At 56.5% G+C, this 18,323-nt stretch overlaps 3 protein-coding genes and 1 non-coding gene across 4 annotated transcripts in view; 3 read left to right on the top strand and 1 right to left on the bottom strand.

The window, feature by feature from the left end:
- The first annotated feature begins 677 nt into the window (after positions 1-677).
- On the top strand, positions 678-4,604 carry BSND (barttin CLCNK type accessory subunit beta). Its single transcript, XM_056356133.1, has 4 exons — positions 678-915; positions 1,950-2,029; positions 2,450-2,692; positions 3,475-4,604. Exons 1-4 carry the CDS (start codon positions 739-741, stop codon positions 3,758-3,760), a joined length of 786 nt encoding a protein of 261 aa, XP_056212108.1. The 5' UTR covers positions 678-738; the 3' UTR covers positions 3,761-4,604.
- A 1,355-nt stretch (positions 4,605-5,959) lies between these two features.
- On the top strand, positions 5,960-6,030 carry TRNAG-CCC (transfer RNA glycine (anticodon CCC)). Its single transcript has one exon. It is a non-coding gene; the product is annotated as a tRNA-Gly (tRNA).
- A 1,356-nt stretch (positions 6,031-7,386) lies between these two features.
- On the top strand, positions 7,387-13,837 carry PCSK9 (proprotein convertase subtilisin/kexin type 9). Its single transcript, XM_056355489.1, has 12 exons — positions 7,387-8,168; positions 8,246-8,434; positions 8,580-8,703; positions 8,909-9,042; positions 10,174-10,312; positions 10,416-10,612; positions 10,755-10,938; positions 11,236-11,406; positions 11,640-11,788; positions 11,875-12,040; positions 12,292-12,473; positions 12,737-13,837. Exons 1-12 carry the CDS (start codon positions 8,007-8,009, stop codon positions 12,902-12,904), a joined length of 1,965 nt encoding a protein of 654 aa, XP_056211464.1. The 5' UTR covers positions 7,387-8,006; the 3' UTR covers positions 12,905-13,837.
- Positions 13,838-15,697: 1,860 nt separating this feature from the next.
- USP24 (ubiquitin specific peptidase 24) overlaps positions 15,698-18,323 on the bottom strand; it is a 65,866-nt gene continuing 63,240 nt past the window's right edge. Inside the window, exon 68 of the mRNA XM_056355488.1 lies at positions 15,698-18,165. Within this exon, the coding sequence (XP_056211463.1) occupies positions 18,103-18,165 (63 nt within the window). The 3' untranslated portion in view covers positions 15,698-18,102. The remainder of the gene's footprint in view (positions 18,166-18,323) is intronic.

The raw sequence follows: 18,323 nt of genomic DNA, 5'->3' as shown, positions 1-18,323 counted from the left end.
AAAATGAAGGTTAATTAAAGCCACCGCCACTGTCTGGCTATCAGATGGGGGCGGGGTGGGGTGGGGGAAGGCGACACTTTTTAACATCCCAGCTCCATCTTAAGCAAACACAGGGCACAGGGATGCTCTGTCCTCGTTCCCCCTGGGTGGACCAACACCGCTCCAGCTTTAGCCCCCAGTTCACAGCCTGGTTGCTGCCCCATCGGTTGTTCCCCAGTACCCAGCTGGAGCGAGGAGGGGGCTATTCCCAGAAAGACCCCAGGGCGCTCCCTCTTTCCCTCAGCAGCCCCACCGTTCTTGAAAACTTGCTGTTCCCTGGCACCCCACTTATTTGGGGCTCTGCCAGCCAGTCCAGCTCCAGCCCCCAGGGCTGGGAAAGTCCCGTGGGATCAGCTGCTCTCCAGGTCCCCATCTCTGCCGACATGCCCCCCTCTCCCTCCCCGTCCCTCCCCCAGGCATGGGGTCCAGCTGCGTGTGCCTGCAGGGAAGGTTACCCGGACACGTGCTGGGCAGCTTCACTGGAGTGTGAACAGTGGGTTGGTGTTTGCATTCATTACAAACCCATTAAAAACTGGCTGGCTCAGCCCTGGGCAGGACCAGGCTCAACGTGCAGCCGCTCCTCAGCCCCTGGCAGCCTCCACTCCTCGCCTTACCCTGGAGGTGTGCTCAGTGGGCAGCAGCCGCAGGTACACGGGCTTCCCGGCATCTCTCCTCCCCCGCCTCTCCCACCTGGTGCCCATGGCGGAGGACAAGACCTTTCGTTATGGGTTCATCATGCTGGGTTTCTTCCTGGTGATGACGGGGATGTTCATCATGAGCGTGGAAAAGCCCCAGATCTACATCACTTTCTGCGCCCTGGGTGTCCTGCTTATAGCTGTGGGCGTCACCTGGAGCATGTGCCAGTGCTACCCGAAGGTAGGGGCCATCCTGCCACCGCGTGCCTTGGGGGGCTCGAGGGCTCAGCTGGGTTTGGGGGCTTCAGCTGCTGTGAGCGTGTAGCCTCAGGAGTGGGGTAGTGGCATGTTCTGGGGGAAAGCCTGCTGGGGTGATTTGGAGTGGGGGTGCTGGTTTGGGAGGCTCATGCCCTGCTATTCCTCCCTGCTGATGCCTTCAGGATGTGGCCCTGCTTCCTTGCCCCCCCCTCCACAGCCCTGCATCTCCCCGAGCTTTGCTTCCAAGCGGGCAGCCAGGAGTAAGCCCAAGGAGATCAGCTCCCATACAAACCCCCTCCAAACCAGGCCCTTCCCTGCAGCTGTGGGGGATGGGGGCTTGGCGGGCTCCCGGGACTTCAGAGAAGGGGCTGTGGGGGTCCGGAGGGGCCCGGCCCCCCCGAGTGCAGCCCTCACCTGCCGGTCTCCTTGGCAGAGGGCACTGCTGGTGTGCCGGGACAGCCACGCGTCCCTGCCCCGGGAAACAGAGCTGGCAGAAAAGGCTTTTTTCCAAGGAGAGAGCGGCTGTGGTGCTGATCTGGGCACTACTGGGTGGCCTGGCCACATCTTGGCTGCACCCCAAAATGTGAGCTGGTGCACGGGACCCCGGGACTGGGGACCAGCTGGGTGCCCTGGGACAGGGTGAAGTTGACCCCAGCTCCCCCCAAAGCCAAGCTCAGCCCCAGCGAGGAGGGAGATGTGGCTTTGTCACCATGCTTAGGGAACCCTCAGTGTTGTCCCTGGCCACCGACCTCCCCCATGGGCCCTGGGATCCCCCCAAGCTTGGGGACACACATGTCCCCACTGGAGACAACGCACTGAGAGCGGGGCTGGGCTGGGTTCATTCAATCCCTTACTGATTTCCCCCAAAAAAACATTTCCAAGCAAGACAACCAAACGTGCTGGGAAAAGGCCCCAGACCCAGCTGAAGGGACACTCCAGCCTTTTTGCCAGGAGGGCCGAGAGTCCCCGTGATGCCCAGCGCAGCCCCCCTGGCTCTGCCTTTCTTTTTCCTCCCAGATAACGTTCATTCCTGTGAACCTTGAGGCTGAGCAGTTCCTGGACCACAAATCCATCGTTCTGCCGGAGGGGGACACATGGTAGGTCCCAGCACCCAGCCCCAGCTGCAGTTTCCCTTTTGGCAGGCGCTTTCATCTGTACACAGTTATCTGCGTGCCCCCGGGGACAAGGGCAGCGTTGGAGCACACTGGCACTGGGGACAACTGCATCCATTGCAGGAAAACATGACAAGCAGGGTCTCCCTCCCTGGGGTGGGGGAGGCAGGGGCTGGCTGAGTGATGCTGGAGCTGGAGTGATGCTGGGGGATGCAAAGTACCCAGCTGCATTCCTGCGGGCAGCCCCCTGCCAGGACCTTCCGGCCCTGCTGCTGGTGTGGGCAGGGATGTGGTCCCAGTGGCTTCTACAGCATCTGATGGAGCTCTGCCTGCGTGTTCTGAGCATCTCCCGGCTCTGTGGGGGTCCAGGTCCTGCTCAGCACCCTGTTCCTCCTTTGCCTGCAGCCTGATTGCAGCCTGCCCCAAGCAAGAGGCCACCAGCACCTACGAGCAAAGCCTGCCGTCCTACGAGCAGACCCAGGGGCAGGCGCTGGGCTCAGCCCCACTCCCACCCACGGCCCATCCCAGACCCCGCCGCTGCTCCCAGCCAGCCGTGCAGGCCAAAGCAGAGGTGCACCGGGAGCTGGGGGGTGCGGGGGACCCCCCCCAAGAGCTGGCGCCTCGGCTGGAAGAGGCAGAAGGCAGCTGGTACGTGATGCCTGTGGGGTCCGGGTGGCACTGGTGGGATGTGGGGTGAAACTGGGGGTGTGTGGGCGTGTCAGACCACAGGCATGGGGGAAGGAGAGGAGGCAGAGGGGTCTCTGCTGCTCACACAGCACTGACCCCCAGACCCCCAGCCCACTAAAGATGGCGTCTCAGCCCATGGGGAATCTCAGTACCAATATATTTAACAGGAGGAAATCTGGATTGCCTTTGGTTGTAATTTGCTTTTTGCCTTTATTAATTTTATAAATACAAACTATGTCCCTCACCAGAATAAATTCCATGTTCCTGGTCAGACTTAGACAGAAATGAGATGCTCGGTACGTGTTCCTCAAACGAGGTGCTGTGTATGATGCCCAGGCTTGGTTTGGGATTGGAAAGCACTTTGCAGGTGATGGGGGTGATGGTGCACCCTCGAGGTGCAGCGCTGGGGCACCCCCTCTGCCACAACACAGCTACAGCTGGGACGGAATGCTCCTCTTTCCCCTGGGACGCAGGCACAGCATGAGGGCAGCCCTTACTTCATCCCATGGGCAGGAGAAGGAACCTGGCAGGCAGGTTGTCCCCATAAAGGCATTGGGGGGGGCTGAGGTGGGGCCCTCCCAGGACTCCCCAGCCACCCAGCAAGGGGACTGGTGATGCTGGGATGCTGGCTGAGCAACACTGAGGCCAGCCCTGGGTCCAGCTCCAGGGGAAACCCCAGCCCATCTGTGCTTAGTGTAACCCCTGTGCTGCCCACTGCCCATCAGCCCTCCCTGTTCCCGTAGCTCCCCCTGGACAGCCCCGGGGGCCGCGCCGCTGGCATCCCTCCTGGAGGACATGGACACGCCATCGCTGGGGGGCTCCGTGCCCAGCAGCCCTGTGCCACGGGGCCGGCACCCACCGTCTGCTGCCCGTTCCGGCTGCACCCTGACCAGCTCCCCAGCACGGGGAGAACACCCCAGTTCGTCCCACGAAGGTGCTGGGGAGGAGGATGACTTCTATTATGGGCTCCAAGAGGGGCTGGATTCTCTGCTCGAGGATAGCGACTGCCTTTTTGAGCCTGAAAACTGATTTCCTGGAGAGAATGGCCACTCGGCACAGACTCATCTCATGGAGGGGACGTGAGCATCACAGCCTGGAAGGGGGGGGCTGGGGCTGCCCCTGACATCGAAGCGCCTGCAGCGGTGGAGGAGCCCCCAGGCTCCTGTCTGTGCCATGCTGCGGCCCTGGCGCCCACCCAGCCGCACGGGAGGCTGCCGTCCTGCAAAACCCAAGGAGAACACTGCTACCTCCCAAATTTCTGCAGCAGAGGGGACAAGGTCTCCCTGGCCAGAGCCCTTTGGGTGGGCGCAGATAAGTGCAGATGCTGGGCTGGGCAGGATCTGGGCTAAATGGTGTGCTTAGGAAGGGAAAAGATCAGCTTTGCTGCTTGAAATGGGGTCAGCGTTTAGGCAGGTGAGGAAGTATTCACTCCAGGTGGGTGTTACGAGGCGGAGATGTCTGCAAAGGCTTTTTTCCACATGTCAAAGCCCCCTTGGAATTAAAAGTAGATCCTGAGCATCCAGGCAGCCTTCACGTCTCCAGGTTAGGAGAGGGTTGATGGGGTGGCAGACTGTGCTGCCCCCCATTTCCTGCACAAGGACCAGATGCCAACACCACTGGGGACTGAGGGAGGAGGACTCGGCTGAGCCGAAACCCCAGTGACGGCTGTGGCTTCCAGAGGGCCACTCGGGGTGGTGGCTCTGGGCAACTTCTTCTCTCTCTGCTGGGCTGGTGTCAACAGCCGCAGCGCTGCGGGTGGCTTCGCATGCCGGCGCCCACCATCCCCAAACTCCCTCTGAATAATAAGTGTTCATTTCAAGTCACGTTGGCGGTGCTAAGTCTGGTTTGTCACCACGACAGGGGAACACGGCGGCTTTCCGCAGCCTGTTTGCAGCACACAGAGATGGCAGCGCTGGCGGGAGCCGCGACCTCCACCTGCCCTTTGGCTGCTCGGGGCTGCGGGGACATGCGTGGCTGAGCCTCCCCAGGGCAGCCAGGTTCGGATCAAAGCATCAATGGATCCATCAGGATGGGGGTGCTGAGAGTCCCTTGCCCTGTTTTGGGAAGGCTGACTGGATGCTGCATGTGCCCGGCATGGCCCCAGGAGGCTTGGGAGCACCTATCTGCTGGCAGAGCAGCTCTTCAGTGAATTTATGTGTGTTGACAAGCCCAAAAGCCAGGGAAAAGCTGTCCTCTGGCACCCGAGGGGGATGGAGCATGGGAACCCTGGAAACGACGCGCCCTGTGCTCCCCTGCCGCCCAGGCAGTGCTTTGCTGGTATCATCCAGGGTGGTGCAAGAAATGGCTCTACATGGGGGCTTCACACCCCTGTGACACCCTTCCTGCTGTTTCTGCGCCATTCGCTCACCTTCGCATCTCGGCGGCAGCGAGGGGAAGGGCAGGCAGTGCCCCACGCACTCGGCGTGTTTATGGCCAACAGGAGGGTGTGGAACGAAGATGCTGGTGTTTGCTAAACATGATCGTGAGCGGCTGTCCAAGAGGAAGCATTTCCCAACTGTTTACCCTTGCTCAGCTCCTGCCTGTCATGCCAGGTGGGGGGGGACAGTGGTGGCCGTGGGGACGCCGTTCAGACAGGGCCAAGTCTTGCTGAGTTCTGGAGGGTTCCCCGGGGCAGAGCATCGTGCTGTGTCATTGGCTCCTGTCCAGCGCAGGAGTCGTGTGGAGACCCTAAAGCGTTTGCCCACCTCGTGTCCTGCGACTCTGCCACTGTTGGCAAAAGAAACGTAACTTTCCCAAGGGTTTTCTTTGGGCAGGGGCAGGGAGAGGGATGAGACCAGGACTGGAGCCCCTGCCCTGCCACCTCCCCCCCCCCCCCCCCAAAAAAAAACAACTTTGCAGCTGGGTTTGTGTCCCTGCAACCCTCAGCGAAGCATCCTTGCTGCGCCCACGGGCCGGAGGACCCCAGGCACGGAGTCTGCGGGGGCCACGGGGCTGGGCTCCCCCGCGCCGGCCGAGGTTAAACATTGTGGGAAGCGGGACATTCCTGCATGGCATTACGAGCTCCGGGAAGCCCGAGGCCCCCGCCGCCCCCGCTGCCCCACGCGTCCCGCCCCACGGGCAGGGTCCCCGCGTTCCCGGGGAGGGGGGGGGGTCCCAGCCCCGCGTCCCTCCGCGGGGACCCCCCGGCGGAAGGCCGGGCCACCCAGCTCGCACGGACGGGGCCGCGCCGCGGGGCCTTGAAGACGCGCGGGGCGCAACAGCCGCAGCGCACCAGTGGTGTAGTGGTATCATGCAAGATTCCCATTCTTGCGACCCGGGTTCGATTCCCGGCTGGTGCAGCGCAGGCCGTGCGGCGGGCGCTGGCTCGGTGGCTTCCAAACACACCTCAGTCACACAGAAGTGCCCTGCACACGCACGTTGCTTTTTTTTTTTGCCCCAGACTACAGCCACGGTGGGATGCAGGGAGCCCCGGCCCCGCCATCACCCTGCCCGCTGCTGGAGCTGCGCGGCTGCCCCAGGGCTGGAGGGTGGCAGGGCAGTTAGGTGCCCTTTCCCCTTTTTGGGGTCTTCTCTGTCACCTTTTCTGCTCCCTCCTTCCTCCCCGCTAAACAGGACCCCCCCTTTACAGAGACACCGCCGGAAGGCACCGCTGCTTGCAGCAGCTGCTGCTGGAAGCTCCCCTGGGTGCCAGGATGGGAATCGGATCTCTACCAGGTGCAAATTTTTTACTATTTCTGAATATTTTTTCATTAAAAGAATAGTTTTTCTGCATATATCCACTCCTTCCAAAGCACTCCGGGGCTGTGGGTCTCTCCCACTCTTTGCACAGGCCTTGGGGATGGGTAGTCGTGCCAAGATGGATATTCACACCCAGTCCCTGGGGTTGCTCCTTTGCCACCCCCTCCCCTTTGGGCTGTCTCCATCCTTCCCTCAGACACAGCTTGTCCCTGTGCAAGAAGGAAGCAAGTGACTCTGCAGGGGGAGGGAGACCCCTCGGGTCAGGGCTCCCCAGTACTGAGCTGCCCTGAGGGTGCCCTGAAGCACCAGTTACTAGTGGCAGGGCAGGACATGGCGGTGCCTGGCTAAGCTGAGCCAAAAATCAGTAGCCAGCCTGGTCCCTGCGAGGGGCCTGCTGGGCACCAGCCCTGGTGACATCGGCTCACCACGGCAGAGTGGGTGGCACATGGGGTCCGGTGTCACCCTAGTTACCCAAACCAGGGCGCATGCACCCACTTGAGGTCTCATTAAAAATAACATGTGCGCATCTATATAAGCCATACACATCTGTATAAGACATATACATCCCTATGAACTATACATATCATTGTAAGACATACAGATCTGTATAAGGCACATACATCCATGTAAGTCATACACATCCGTATAAGACATACACATCCCCATCAAACATATAAGCTCTGAGGAGCTTATAAAGAGCCAGCAAAAAAAATTAAAATCCCTATTTCCCCCAAAAGCAGAGAGCAGGGCAGGGGCTTGCCGAAGGTCACCGGGGCCGTTGGCAGCACAGGTGCCCGGCGGTGCAGGAGGTGGGAAGCAGCAGTGGGAGCCACGGGAAGGCACCCACCGTTTCCCAGAAACATAATATTTGCGACATGTGACGACTCTGTAAAAAATGCCTGAAGAGGATTAGAGGCTCTCATGGCACTCTGTCTGCGAAGCGAGCCAGTCCGGGGCGCAGAGGGGCTCTCAGCCCTTTCTGGAAATAGTCCTTGAGCGTCGGCGTTTTGCCCGCCAGGGCCCGCAGCGGTGCGCGGGGCTGGAGCGGCGGGAGGGCGGTGCGGGTCCGGCTGCAGCCCCCGCGCCCTGCCCGCCCCCTCCGCGGGTAACGGGGCCGGCGGGGCCGGCGGTGGCGTGATCCCGCCCAGCGCACCGGGCACGGCCGAGACCGAGCCGCCCTGCGCGCCGCTCCGCCGGTGCGCTCCGCTCCTGCGCCGGTGCGCTCGGGTCCTCCGCCGGTGCGCTCCGCTCCTGGACTCGGCTGCGCCGGTGCGCTCCGCTCCTCCGCGGGTGCCCCTCGGATCCTCTGCCGGTGCGCTCGGAACCCTCCGCGGGTGCGCTCGGGTCCTCCGCGGGTGCCGTTGGGTCCTGCGCTCGGCTCCGCGGGGGCGCTCCGCTCCTCCGTCGGTGCGCTTCGGGTACCCTGCGGGTGCGCTCCGCTCCCCCGCGGGTGCCCTTGGGTCCTGCACTCGGCTCCGCGGGTGCGCTGCGGCTCCTCCGCGGGTGCGCTTGGCTCCTCGGCTCGGCTCGGTGCGTTTGAGGGGGCTCGGCAGCTGCGAGCATCCCCGCGGCGGGCATGGCCCCGCGGGCGCTGGCGCTGGTGCTGGTGCTGGTGCTGGCACGGGGGGCAGCGGAGCTGGTGGAGGAGCTGGTGCTGGCCCTGGGGGCGGCCGAGGAGGGGGCAGCCGCCGTCGGGGCTGCTCCGTCGGGACCCGCTGCCTTCCATCGCGCCGCCAAGGTGAGGAACATGGGGTGGCTGGGGTGGCCACAGGCGTGTGTCCCCCAAATCCAAACCTGCCGCTCACGTCCCCACAGGCATCGTGGCGGCTGCCTGGGCGCTACGTGGTGATGCTGCGGGCAGGCAGCGGCGAGGCTGAGGTGCGAGGCACGGCACAGCAGCTGCAGGCCCGGGCAGCGTGGCGGGGATACCTGACCAAGCTGCTGCATGTCTTCCACCTCCTGCCCGCCTTCCTGGTGAAGATGAGCAGCGACATCCTGGACATGGTGTGTGGGACGGAGAACAGGTCCCAGGGTGGCAGGCCAGGGTGGGGGGCAGCAGCAGGGTGGCACTGGTGGGGGGTAGCAGCCGCAGCCTCGGGGGGAACGGGAGCTTTGCCGCTATGCCAGGCACCATGTCTCCTCCTGGCAGGCGCTGAAGCTGCCGCATGTGGAGTACATTGAGGAGGATGCCTATGTTTTCGCCCAGAGCATCCCCTGGAACCTGCGCAGGATCATGCCACCACAGCCCAGCTCAGGCACCTACAACCCTCCCAGTAAGCCCTGGGTCATAGGGGGAGGACCACACGGGTGTGGGGAAGGGCCAGTGACCCCATCCCCTCTCCTGATCTTGAGGGGATGGGGAAATCTCCCTGCCCCGTGGTGCTGCGGGTCTGGAGCTGCAGTTTGGGAGCATCCCAGGTGGCCTAGGTTGACCATGATGGTGGTGGCCTTCCCGCCCTTTGTCTGTGTCCCTGGCAGATAAAGGTGACCTGGTGCAGATCTACCTGCTGGACACTAGCGTGCAGAGCACCCACCGGGAGATTGAGGGCAGGGTGTTTGTGACCGACTTTGGGAGCATCCCTGAGGAGGACAGCACCCACTTCCACAAGCAGGTGAGCCCCGAGTGGCACATGCTGCAGCCTAGCATGAGCATCCCTCTGCACCCACCAAACCCTGGTCAGGCTCGTGGGGCTTCCAAGGACAAGAGGGATGTAGAGGAATTCTAGAGGAATGAAGGCAGGTTAATTAACATTGATAATATACAGCTGTGGGCTTGCTTCAGGGGCAGTGGGTTGGCTGATGTGGATAATATGCAGCTGTGGCTGGTTCCTGCTAAGTAGGTAAATAGCTCTAAGGGGTATGGATGAGGAGGAGTGGAAGAAGTGGAAGAAGTGGAAGAAGTAGAGGGGAGAGAGTGCCCTGGATGTAGGAGAGACAAGGAGAGGCCCTGGGAGAAGCAGGGAGAAGGGGGCCTGGATGAGGAGAGGCCAGCTGGAAGAGGAGCCCAGAGAAGGAAGACTCTGGAGGCAGCAGAGGCAAGAAGCAGGGTGGACTGGCCCTGAAGAAGATAAAGAAATGGCACAGACAGTAGATAAACCTTTGAAACCTTGTGGGGTGGGGTTGGTGGCTGTGCCGGGGCAAGGCGGGGGAGCTACTTACTGAAGTTAACCTGGTATGGGATGGTAAAGGCCTTGTTGCAGCTGGCTGGTTTGGATAGTGCTGTGACAGAGGGACACTTGGCTTGTGGTGAAACAGTAGGCAGGACATGCAGCAGCAGGAGCTGTGGTCCTGGGAGATGTTGGGACCCTCAGTGTGGTCTGTTTGGAGCAGTGGCTGAATGGGGCAGGGCTCCTGTCTGGGGGGCATAGGTGTGTGTTAAGCTCTTTTTGCAAGAGGGAACCCAGGTCCACACCGCACAGGCTGGGACAGCCGCCTGTGCCTGGCGGTGGGTGCTAGTGCTGCCTTGCATGGCTTTATCGCTGCTTGCACGGAGGAGCCCAGAGCTAGCACAGCCCTAGGAAGGGCTGCCTGTATCCACTGTCCTTTCTGCCAGTTTCTCCTTCTGCACAGGAAGGTTTTTTTAATCTTCCTGCCACCTGAAGATGTTTTTAAGGATCTGTTCTACAGTGGGATTTAGCTGGTGCAAAGCACAAGGGGTGGGATGGGGTGGGGAGGATGCTGTGGGGTTGCAAACCCACTTTGATGCAATGGGCTGGTGGGTACAACTGTGGTGCCTGTGCCAGGTCAAGTGTGACAGCCACGGGACACACGTGGCTGGGGTGCTGAGTGGGCGTGATGCTGGTGTGGCCACGGGTGCCAAGGTCCGTAGCCTCCGTGTGCTGAACTGCCAGGGGAAGGGCACCATCAGCGGGACCCTCACCGGTGAGTTGCCCCAGACCCCAGAGAGGAGCACGCTCTCTGCTGGAGCCCCCTGCTTTGTCCCCCTCCTGTGATAGTTTCCTGTCTCTCATCTTGTCCCTCCCAGGCCTGGAGTTTATCAAGGCAACGCTGGAGGCTCAGCCCTACGTGCCGCTGGTCGTGCTGCTGCCCTTCGCTGGCACCTACAGCCGTGTGCTAAACGCCGGCTGCCGGCGGATGGCACGGATGGGGGTGGTGGTGGTCACGGCTGCCGGTAACTACAAGGACGATGCCTGCCTGTACTCGCCAGCATCTGAGCCAGAGGTATGGCCTGTGGGGGTTCCCTGAGGTGTAGGGACATGCTGCCAGCTCCCCAGGGTCATCCGCTCCAGTGCCACATCAGCTCAGCGGGCTGGGGCTGTGCATCCCACCCTGCCCATGGCCCCTTCCATCACTGCCCTGGCAGGTCATCACAGTCGGTGCCACCAACAGCGAGGACCAGCCGGCCTCCTTCGGTACCCTAGGCACCAACTTTGGCCACTGTGTGGACCTGTTTGCCCCGGGAGATGACATCATCGGTGCCTCCAGCGACTGCAGCACGTGCTTCACTGCGCAGAGCGGGACATCACAGGCAGCTGCACATGTGGCAGGCGAGCTGGGCTCTGGGGTGGCAGGCAGGGCTGGCCCTCCACTTGCTGCTGCTGGGCACGTGTCCCTGTGGGCACAGGGCATCGGGGCTGCCTGTGCTGGGGACATGTGTGCCATGGTCTTGGCACGTTTGGCTCATTTGGGTGCTGCAGCCTGTACAGAGCTCCCACATCCCACGTGTACAGATCATGGGTTGCAGTGATGTCTTTTCCTCTCTCCTGAGTTGTGTTGCTCAGGGGAGTTGTGTGGGTGGCTGCATTGCCCCTGGTTCTCACCGTGCCCCTCCGGGCTCTCAGCAGGCATTGCCTCCATGCTGCTCAGCGCCGAGCCCCAGCTGAGCCTCGCCGAGCTCCGGCAGCGCCTCCTGCACTTTGCCACCAAGAACGTCATGGACATGGCGTGGTTCCCTGAGGAGCAGTGGCTTCAGACCCCCAACAGCGTGGCTGGGCTGCCTGTCTGGCTGGGCACAGGTAAAAGCCTTGGCTGCCTGCTGGTACCTGGCACAGCTCTGCCCTTACCAGGGAAAGAAGTGCCTGGGTGAAAGCACGGCATGCTGGCAGGCATGTCCCTCCCCGAGCTGTGCCTGGGACAGCCCAGCCCGGGCACCATTGCCAGCCCTCGTTGGCAGCCTGGTCTGTGCCATGGGTGCCGGGTACTGCTGTGGGTGCCCACCCCGCCACTGATGCCACCTGCCCCATTGCAGATGAGCAGCTGTACTGCCGCTCGGTGTGGTCGGCACGCTCGGGGCTCACCTGGCATGCCACGGCCATGGCCCGCTGTGCCGGTGCCGAGGAGATGCTCGGCTGCTCCAGCTTCTCCCACAGTGGCAGGCGGCTGGGGGAGCACATGGAGGTGAGCAGAGCATATGAAGACAGAACTACTGCCTCTGAGGCGTGCCCCTGAGCACCCCTGGTGATGCTGTGCCACCCTGGCTGCAGGAGAAGGACGGGCAGAAGCAGTGCGTGGCCCACAATGCTTTCCGGGGCCAGGGTGTCTACGCCATTGCCAGGTGCTGCACATGGCCCAGGGCTGAGTGCCGGATCCATGCCAGCTCCCCGGCTGCTGGGGGGGCCGGCTGCTCCCTGCAGGACCACGTGCTGACCGGTAATGCCCGACGTGGCAGGTTACAGACCCTTGAGCCAACAGCCTGATGGTCAGGGGTGTTTCTTCCAGTAAAACTGTGACTGGGGGGTAAAAGGGTGGGTGTGAGTGCTGGGGTGATGGGGAGGGGGACATGTGCTGTGTGCATGGAGGCAGGGAAGTCTCAGGGCTTGGCAGGGACATCCCTCAGTGCCTGTGTACACTGGGATGCTGCTGCAGCCACTCCACACTGACAGCCACTCTCCCCTGGGCAGGGTGCAGCTTCCACTCGCCCGCTGTGGTGCTGGGTGACGGTGGCAGACCCATCACGGGGCTGGGGAGTGAGCCCAGTCACTGCGCCAGCAGGACGGAGGTGATGGCGCATGCCTTGTGCTGCCCTGCTGCCAGCCTCGAGTGCCGGCTGAAGGAGCACATGTCCCTGGGCCCTACAGAGAAGGTAGGGATGGTGCATGCTCCTCCACCATGGTGTGTCATCACCTCTGCTCGTCCCTCTGCCACCCTGATGGGTGTTGGGTTGGCTTCAGCATCTTACTGTGGCTGCCCCAGCCTTCACTGGTGCCCCCAGTTGCCCACCTGTAATGGGACACCCTCCCCCAGCTGGGGTCCCATGGCTCAGTGTGACACTGGCTACACCGTCCTGAGCCCCAGGGACCGTCAGGGATGGGCTGACCCATGCAGGATGACATCTTCTGCCATTAGGTGATGGTGTCCTGTGATGATGGCTGGACGCTGACGGGCTGTAATGCCCATTCCCAGAGCCCCGGCACCATGGGAGCCTACGCTGTGGATGGTACCTGTGTGGCAGCCAGTGTCCGTGGCAGCAGCACGGCTGTGGTCATTGCCATTTGCTGCCGGAGCCGGCAGTAGGGATGGGCTGAGCTGGAGACATGGCTGCCCTGGCCCGGGGTGCTCAGGGGATGGGCGCTTTGCTGCACTGCTGCATCCCCAGCTCGGCACTTTCCCAGGTCTGAGCTGCTGCTCCCGGCATGGGCCACACGCTGACACGTGGCTGCCGATGACCTGTGTGCTTGGGCTGCCTTGATGGTGGGGTATGGGCTCATCCCCCTCTTGCACGCAGCAGGGCTGAGACCCAGGGCAGCTCTGCAGGAGCTCCCTGAGCAGCCCCCGTGCTGCCAGAGCCCTGCCCCGTCGCAGGACTCATCCCTTCCTCACCCTGTACCACGTTTTTCTATGAAAACCCCTGACTATATGAGCTGTCTCGAGGCTGTTTGTTTGTGTTGTGACCCAGCATATAATAAAACCACTTCTTTAAAAAAAGAACAAAAAAACCCCCTAAAAAAACCCTGTGGTGAGGATTGCTCCTTTCTTGCTTGTTTAGTTGCTCATTAGATGTCAGCTAATGCTGTTTAGCACCTGGAAAATCATAGTTTAGCCATTTTTTGGCAGTTTCATAACTGCCTACTCATGTACCTAGGAGGCTCCCTTACTTTTTAGTCAAGTGTAAGGGCTGTAGTTTAAACAGTCTGCTTGTTTAATTAGATTTTAATCTGCATTGCTACAGTCAGCTACTGCTTTGTTAAGTGGGTTTTTTTTTTGGTTTGTTCTTAAGTCAAAGTTAATGATCTGCTGGTGTTATGTGTTTCTTTAACGGTTTCCCTTTCAGGTCTCCCCACAACACATAGAACTAGCTGTAATTCCTTTTAAAAAAGGAAGAAGAAGAAAAAGCTTTTATAGTATCTTAGTTTTTACATTTGTACCTTAAATATTTATTTTGAATTTTATCAATAAACATTTTATAAATGTCTCTTTAAAATAAAATTCATAGACCGGTGCTTGGTAGATACGATGTACGTACATGTCCACAGTGAACCAGTCTGGAAGGGGGAGCTGGCACCTGCCCTGCAGGGATGCTGCTTTCCCCCAGCTGAGCTCTGCGTTGTTAGTGAGGCAGCCACAGGCCACCACCTCGGGCTCGGGTCTCTGCCTGGGGTACCAGGTGGCCCTGGATGACTGCTGGCATGCTCAGAGGTCAGCACCGACAGCTGGCCTGAGCTCTGTCACCGGCACAGAGACCAGGGGCTGAGTCTTGTTGTCCCATACACAGGCAAGAACAGAAGTTTGTTTTTAAAACAGTGGTGTAGGACAAAAGCTTCCAGTTATGGAAACAAACAGTGCCCAGCTTTGGGCAACGTGCCCTTGTGCTTTCTGTTGCTAGTGTCACTGGGCTTCACCCAGTAAGCACTGGAGCCCTAGGAAGATGAAGCACAGATGCTTAAAGAGAGATGCAAAGCAGCAGCGAAAGGCTGAGAAGCACCAGAAGCCATCAGAGCTGGGTCTCCTTTTTTTTCCTGGTGATTAGCAGCCTCCTGGTACTACAATATGTAATTTGTGTGGCGTTACCTGAGGAGAGATGAAAAAAATAAAGCTTGATACCACAAGCACCAGGCTAACCTGTCACACTTGGGCTGATCTTGGTTATGTGTTTCATCCTGTCAAAAAGCTCCTTACAGGTCTGTTACTCCAGCTTTCATTGGCAAGAAAAGACAAGAGACCCAGCAGAAAGCACCACTTTCAAAGGTTTAAACTACTTCTAACTTATTAGCTAACAATAGCAAAAGCTCAATCCTAATCTAAATATGTAATTACATAAAATTATGGGCTGTAATTATATACATGTTATCAGCTATGATCTGGATTTTGCACAGAGAGGCAGAAGAGAAAAAGGGATGTTAGCTTAAAGAGCTGAACAGCTTTGACATAGCTGGTAATTTTTCAGCAGACTTACTGGGCTGTAACTTCTCAAAACAGGCACCAGCTATTTCACCTCTGCTGACTTCCCTGCGAGAGGGGAAGGTCCCTGCCCCCCGGCCGGCTCCCAGCAGAAGGTGTGAGCACGTTCCATGCACAATAAGCCAGATATAGCTTTCATGGCTTAGCTGAAGCATGCATAAGCCTGGTGGAAGGAAACAATATTAAAAGATTAGCCCTCGCTTAGTATCTTACACAGGGGTAGGCAGAAAAGCCCCTCTCGTTTGGGAGAAAGCGGCATCGATCCCAGGTATGCTGCAAGCAGTCCCATCAGCATTGCAACATCCCGTCTGTGCTCCCAGGACTGGCACTGCCGGAGGAGAGCACAGGCTGGGTCATGCTTGAAATGCGGAAGTCTTTGTCCTTATCGTGGAGGACAAAGGCACCCACGTCAGGAAGGAAGAGCGGGGCCAGCAGCCCTGTCTGCAGCTCCTAGTTCTGCTTATGAAGGCAGCAGGCAGGTGAGGAGGGGAATACCAGCACCGTGGCACTGCTGCATGTCCAGCCTTCTGCATCTTGCACCAACCGAAAAAGCAGTATTTATCCAAGTCCAGATCACCTGCAAATCTTGCTGACACACAGAAGTCGGTCTAATCCATGACTGCAAGCGTATCCAGGGTATATCATTCTGCTAAGAAGGTGAGGCAAAGAAACTGCACACAGATACAGATCTGACAGTGCACCAGAAGGTGCCATGGCATAAGGATATACAGTGGTGCAGCTCCAGGGGCCGTTCAGCTGCTTTGATTTACTCTGGACAGGAGCCAAAATGGCAATCAGGGCAACCTCTCTGAGCTTATCAGCTGCAGGACTGGCCTAAGAAGTTTCAAGATAAGAGGATCAACAAGACAACAGCGTAGCCACGTATGCGCAGTCTAAAGATTACACTAGTTTTCTGTGAAAGGAATAACTTTATTCCATTGACCAGGAATCCCGAGACTGTTCATCAAGACTGCCCATTTTTCCAGTGCCAAATGTCTATGTATTAATCGGACAATATCTCCCCGAATGCTCACAGGCAGGCTGCGGCTGCTCCTCACTGAACATTTTGTAAGCTGTATAAAAACATTTTCATCCAAAAAGATTGGCAGTAAAAATTACAACATAGAAATGCATCACAATTTACACAAAAACTAGTTTTGTTGAACTCTATTTTCCAAAAAATAATCTTCAGCAGGTTCAAATGACAGCAGCTGGAAACAAAAATAATTGACCAAGTATCATCTTATTGCAAATTATAACCATTGACTTTGTACAAGCGTGAGCAGAATCATGAAAAAGCTTGTATTGGTTTCAAGTATACAGTGGTGATGAGCCATCCTGATGCAATTTTCTTATCAATGCTTCTCTGGGCCTCCGGTAATCGAGGACATTGTTTCCATAGGAAATAACAGGAACCTGAAGTGACAAGTGGTGCCAACCCATAGGAACATTACCAGCTTCTTCCGTCACCATCACCGCTGTGTACTGACTTCTTGTGATGATTTATGACCCATTAACAAAGTATTAGGGATGGGGGAAGGAAGAAGGGGTATCTGTAAGAAGCGATTTAGTCAAAATTAATTTAAAACATCACATTTAAAATGTCCCAGCACATTATCAGAAACATTTATAAAATGCTAACTCTGCCATGTGTCTATGAAGACATCGTTTGGAAAAGCAAGTGAGAGATTCACTACAATGCCACCCTTACTTCTTTGCACACGCAATTTATGACAACGGCTCTCTTAACCTGCAATAAGTTACAAAGCTGTACAGCTGAAATCAGATCGGATGTCTACTTCCAACAGTGAAATGACTGGTTAATTTCAATATTAGTGCACAACAGTGAAAAGCTGTCTGCTGCTTCTTGTTTCCGCAACAGTATGTAAAAAGAAAAAAAAAAAAAGGCACTTTTTGGCTGGTTGTGCCTTTAACTTGGCAAATTTATCTATTCTGGAGGTACCCAGGCACTCCTTAAAGATGTCCCCCATTTCTGTGCATGTTTGTTTATATAATTTTTTTAAAGTAAGGCAGAATCCATAAATAAAGGCAAAAAGCAGTGCAGAAAATGTGACAAACGCAAAATGTACAGAAGATGAAGAGTCAGTTGGCACAAAGAAGCTTGTATCCAGAGCCAGAAATCACTGAACTGCACTTGACGTGGAAAACAAAACTGTGCTCAAATCATCCCAACTGGTTTCTAGTTGTTTATGAGCAAATCAAAAGAGCTGTGATATTTTAAATGTTGCCTGGTCAAGTGAAAATACAAACAAAGCCAAATCATTCTTTCCCTGTGTTAAAATTGCTATAAAATCTGCACAACAGTGTCCCCAACTCAGTCAAGGAATTATTCATCATATACAACCAATACCAACTTTCTCAGTAATTTCAAAGCACAAGCAAGTGATTGCAGATCACATGATTGAGACTACATTTTATTCAATATGTCTCCAAAGGTTAAAAAAAATTTAATGAGTAAAACTGCAACAGAATTTCATCGTAAAGTGCTTTTTTCTTTTAAACTACTCATTAACTTTTTTTTTTAAATTCACCAACATCCTTTATTAACAAACGCTAGAGAACAAAGCTTTTCTTTTATTGCCCTTCCCAATTGTCTGTGGCTTTCAGAAGGGTACCAGAAAAGACTACCCATTCCAGAGCTCCTTGACCAAACCATTCTGTAAGGAATCACTCTCTTTACAGAGCAATCTTGCTGATCCTTCTCATAAAGAGCTTTACAAAATAACAGGGAGACATATTAAATACAGAAGTCCTTATGTAAACCCATTCTTTAACTAATATTTTACAATGAAATGTAAGTCATCACACATCTTTACAGAAATTTGAATATTTCTATTCAATATTATCAGAAAGATTAAAAATTTGCCCTCCATACATAAGGACAGTCTGTTTTTGTTTTCTTTTCCTGTATAAAAACCAACAGAATTTTTTTGCAGCATCACAGAAAAGCAACAGTTTTACATTCACTCATTTAATGTTCACATAAAAATTCAACCACTAGCGTTTGTGTATTTGATAAAATCTTCTTGTCAAACTGTTTTCGGGTGTCTGGACTGTCATAAGCTACTGCAGGTGAAGATGCAGTTTTCTAGAGCATGTATTGATCTGAAGCCTTCGTGGTTAAAAATGCTTTTAGCTCTCAGGGGAACAACCTCCTCCAGCATTGCCTCTGATCCTGTAAAGCCACTCCTCTTCCAGACTCTTCTAATGGTATAAGCAACGGGACTCCAGTTTCAGTAGGTACCAGGCATTAAATATTTGAGTTGATCTGTTCTTGTGTTCATAGGTATCCTCTATGGGTCAACATCATCAAGGTCACTTTTAGGCTCACCGATCATCATAGGAGACTCTGAGCCCTTCCAATATACACAAGGGATTGGGAGAGAAAGATAAGGCACATTACTTCAGTGGAGGCGCACAACTACCATGTCCACATGCAGTGACCATTCTGACCCGAGCCCCAGGAACACGTTGTCTAACAGAGCAACGCAACAGAAGATAACCATGCCCTAAT

Source organism: Falco biarmicus, chromosome 11, assembly GCF_023638135.1.
Source record: "Falco biarmicus isolate bFalBia1 chromosome 11, bFalBia1.pri, whole genome shotgun sequence".
In the NCBI taxonomy this organism is placed as follows: Eukaryota; Metazoa; Chordata; class Aves; order Falconiformes; family Falconidae; genus Falco; species Falco biarmicus.
This window is presented reverse-complemented; position numbering and strand designations above follow the sequence as displayed.

What these genes read in the sequence shown, in the direction of transcription:
- BSND (XM_056356133.1), top strand. Translation starts at nt 739, where the DNA reads ATGGCGGAGGACAAGACCTTTCGTTATGGGTTCATCATGCTGGGTTTC. An exon ending in TGTGCCAGTGCTACCCGAAG is followed by an intron (nt 916 to 1,949) that starts GTAGGGGCCATC and finishes TTTTCCTCCCAG; the next exon opens with ATAACGTTCATTCCTGTGAA. An exon ending in GAAGAGGCAGAAGGCAGCTG is followed by an intron (nt 2,693 to 3,474) that starts GTACGTGATGCC and finishes CTGTTCCCGTAG; the next exon opens with CTCCCCCTGGACAGCCCCGG.
- PCSK9 (XM_056355489.1), top strand. Translation starts at nt 8,007, where the DNA reads ATGGCCCCGCGGGCGCTGGCGCTGGTGCTGGTGCTGGTGCTGGCACGG. An exon ending in CATCAGCGGGACCCTCACCG is followed by an intron (nt 10,313 to 10,415) that starts GTGAGTTGCCCC and finishes TGTCCCTCCCAG; the next exon opens with GCCTGGAGTTTATCAAGGCA. An exon ending in GCCTGTCTGGCTGGGCACAG is followed by an intron (nt 11,407 to 11,639) that starts GTAAAAGCCTTG and finishes GCCCCATTGCAG; the next exon opens with ATGAGCAGCTGTACTGCCGC.